This window comes from Olea europaea, unplaced genomic scaffold (assembly GCF_002742605.1).
Source record: "Olea europaea var. sylvestris unplaced genomic scaffold, O_europaea_v1 scaffold37712, whole genome shotgun sequence".
Classification (NCBI taxonomy): Eukaryota; Viridiplantae; Streptophyta; class Magnoliopsida; order Lamiales; family Oleaceae; genus Olea; species Olea europaea.
The window spans coordinates 1-1,117 of record NW_019257089.1 but is presented as its reverse complement, the minus strand read 5'-3'; the positions used below and the strand labels follow the sequence as shown (position 1 = coordinate 1,117).

General features: G+C 32.5%; 1 protein-coding gene across 1 annotated transcript; it reads left to right on the top strand.

Moving 5' to 3' along the window:
* Window positions 1–42: 42 nt before the first annotated feature.
* On the top strand, window positions 43–1,092 carry LOC111386906. Its single transcript, XM_023011408.1, has 2 exons — window positions 43–207; window positions 341–1,092. Exons 1-2 carry the CDS (start codon window positions 125–127, stop codon window positions 777–779), a joined length of 522 nt encoding a protein of 173 aa, XP_022867176.1. The 5' UTR covers window positions 43–124; the 3' UTR covers window positions 780–1,092.
* Window positions 1,093–1,117: the final 25 nt, after the last annotated feature.

Below are 1,117 nucleotides of genomic sequence, written 5' to 3'. Positions count from 1 at the left end.
TTTTTATTTTTTATTTTTTTCTTTTCATATTATGAGTTACTGAATGTTTAAAAAATAAAAGATAAGTTGTTAATTGAACAATTGGCCATTAATAATCATTAGCTGAGTTCTTTGTTGAAGGTTGATGATTCGATATGCTCACATAGATGATGTTTGGTCTTTCAGGTTTAACTATAGACATATGGCTAATACTTTATCCTTGTATAGGTAACTGAGGTTTCTTCTTTTTGTCTATCCATAGTTTGCTGTTGTCTTCATTTTTTCTACTCTGTATTTAATGTATTAAAAATGAATAAAATGAAGATTTTGCCAGTTTTATTAATGTTTGTGTTTATGTCAGAACGGTTAAACGGTTAGGAATACCTGATGAGAGGATAATACTCATGCTGGCAGATGACATGGCTTGCAACGCTCGAAACAAGTACCCTGCCCAGGTTTTCAACAATGAAAATCACAGGCTCAACCTCTATGGTGATAATGTTGAGGTGCGTATAGTCTATTCTAATAACCTTCCGCTTTCCTCCAGAAAACTAAGCAGTTTTGTTATGTTTAATACTAGTTCCATTGAGATTGAGGGATTAAGCATTGTTGAAATGAGTGCCATTTTCAGAATAATTGTAAAAAGTGTCAGTCCATCCTGGAAGTTGGAACGCTATACAAATATGTTAATATGTTCTCTTAAAGTGATAAATGTTCTGATGAATGTATTTCCTGATATATTGTTTCTAGGGCCTCTCTTAATCTGTACACCTAGAACAAGTAATGGGAGATTGAGATAGATGTCCATCACCGTTATTTAATTCACCAATATATTGCCTTACACGAACTAATGCTTAAAATGTTCTGTTTTATGGATGTTTCTGCTGATAATTCATCGTGTGTGCATAATCTTTAGGATTCTTTATTTCTGCTGATTCAGTATTTAAGAGCAAATGATATACAATGGTGGCTAACTCTTATGACTGCACTTTTTTTGTCGCAATTGTGATATACAACGATCTATTTATAGCAAAAGTTGCTGCTTTTGTCTTTCATCTTAACTAAGGAAAGACATGGATGCCTCTCTCAATCTCACCACTTGGCAAAAGAATATAAATTATGTTAAATTAAATTTGTT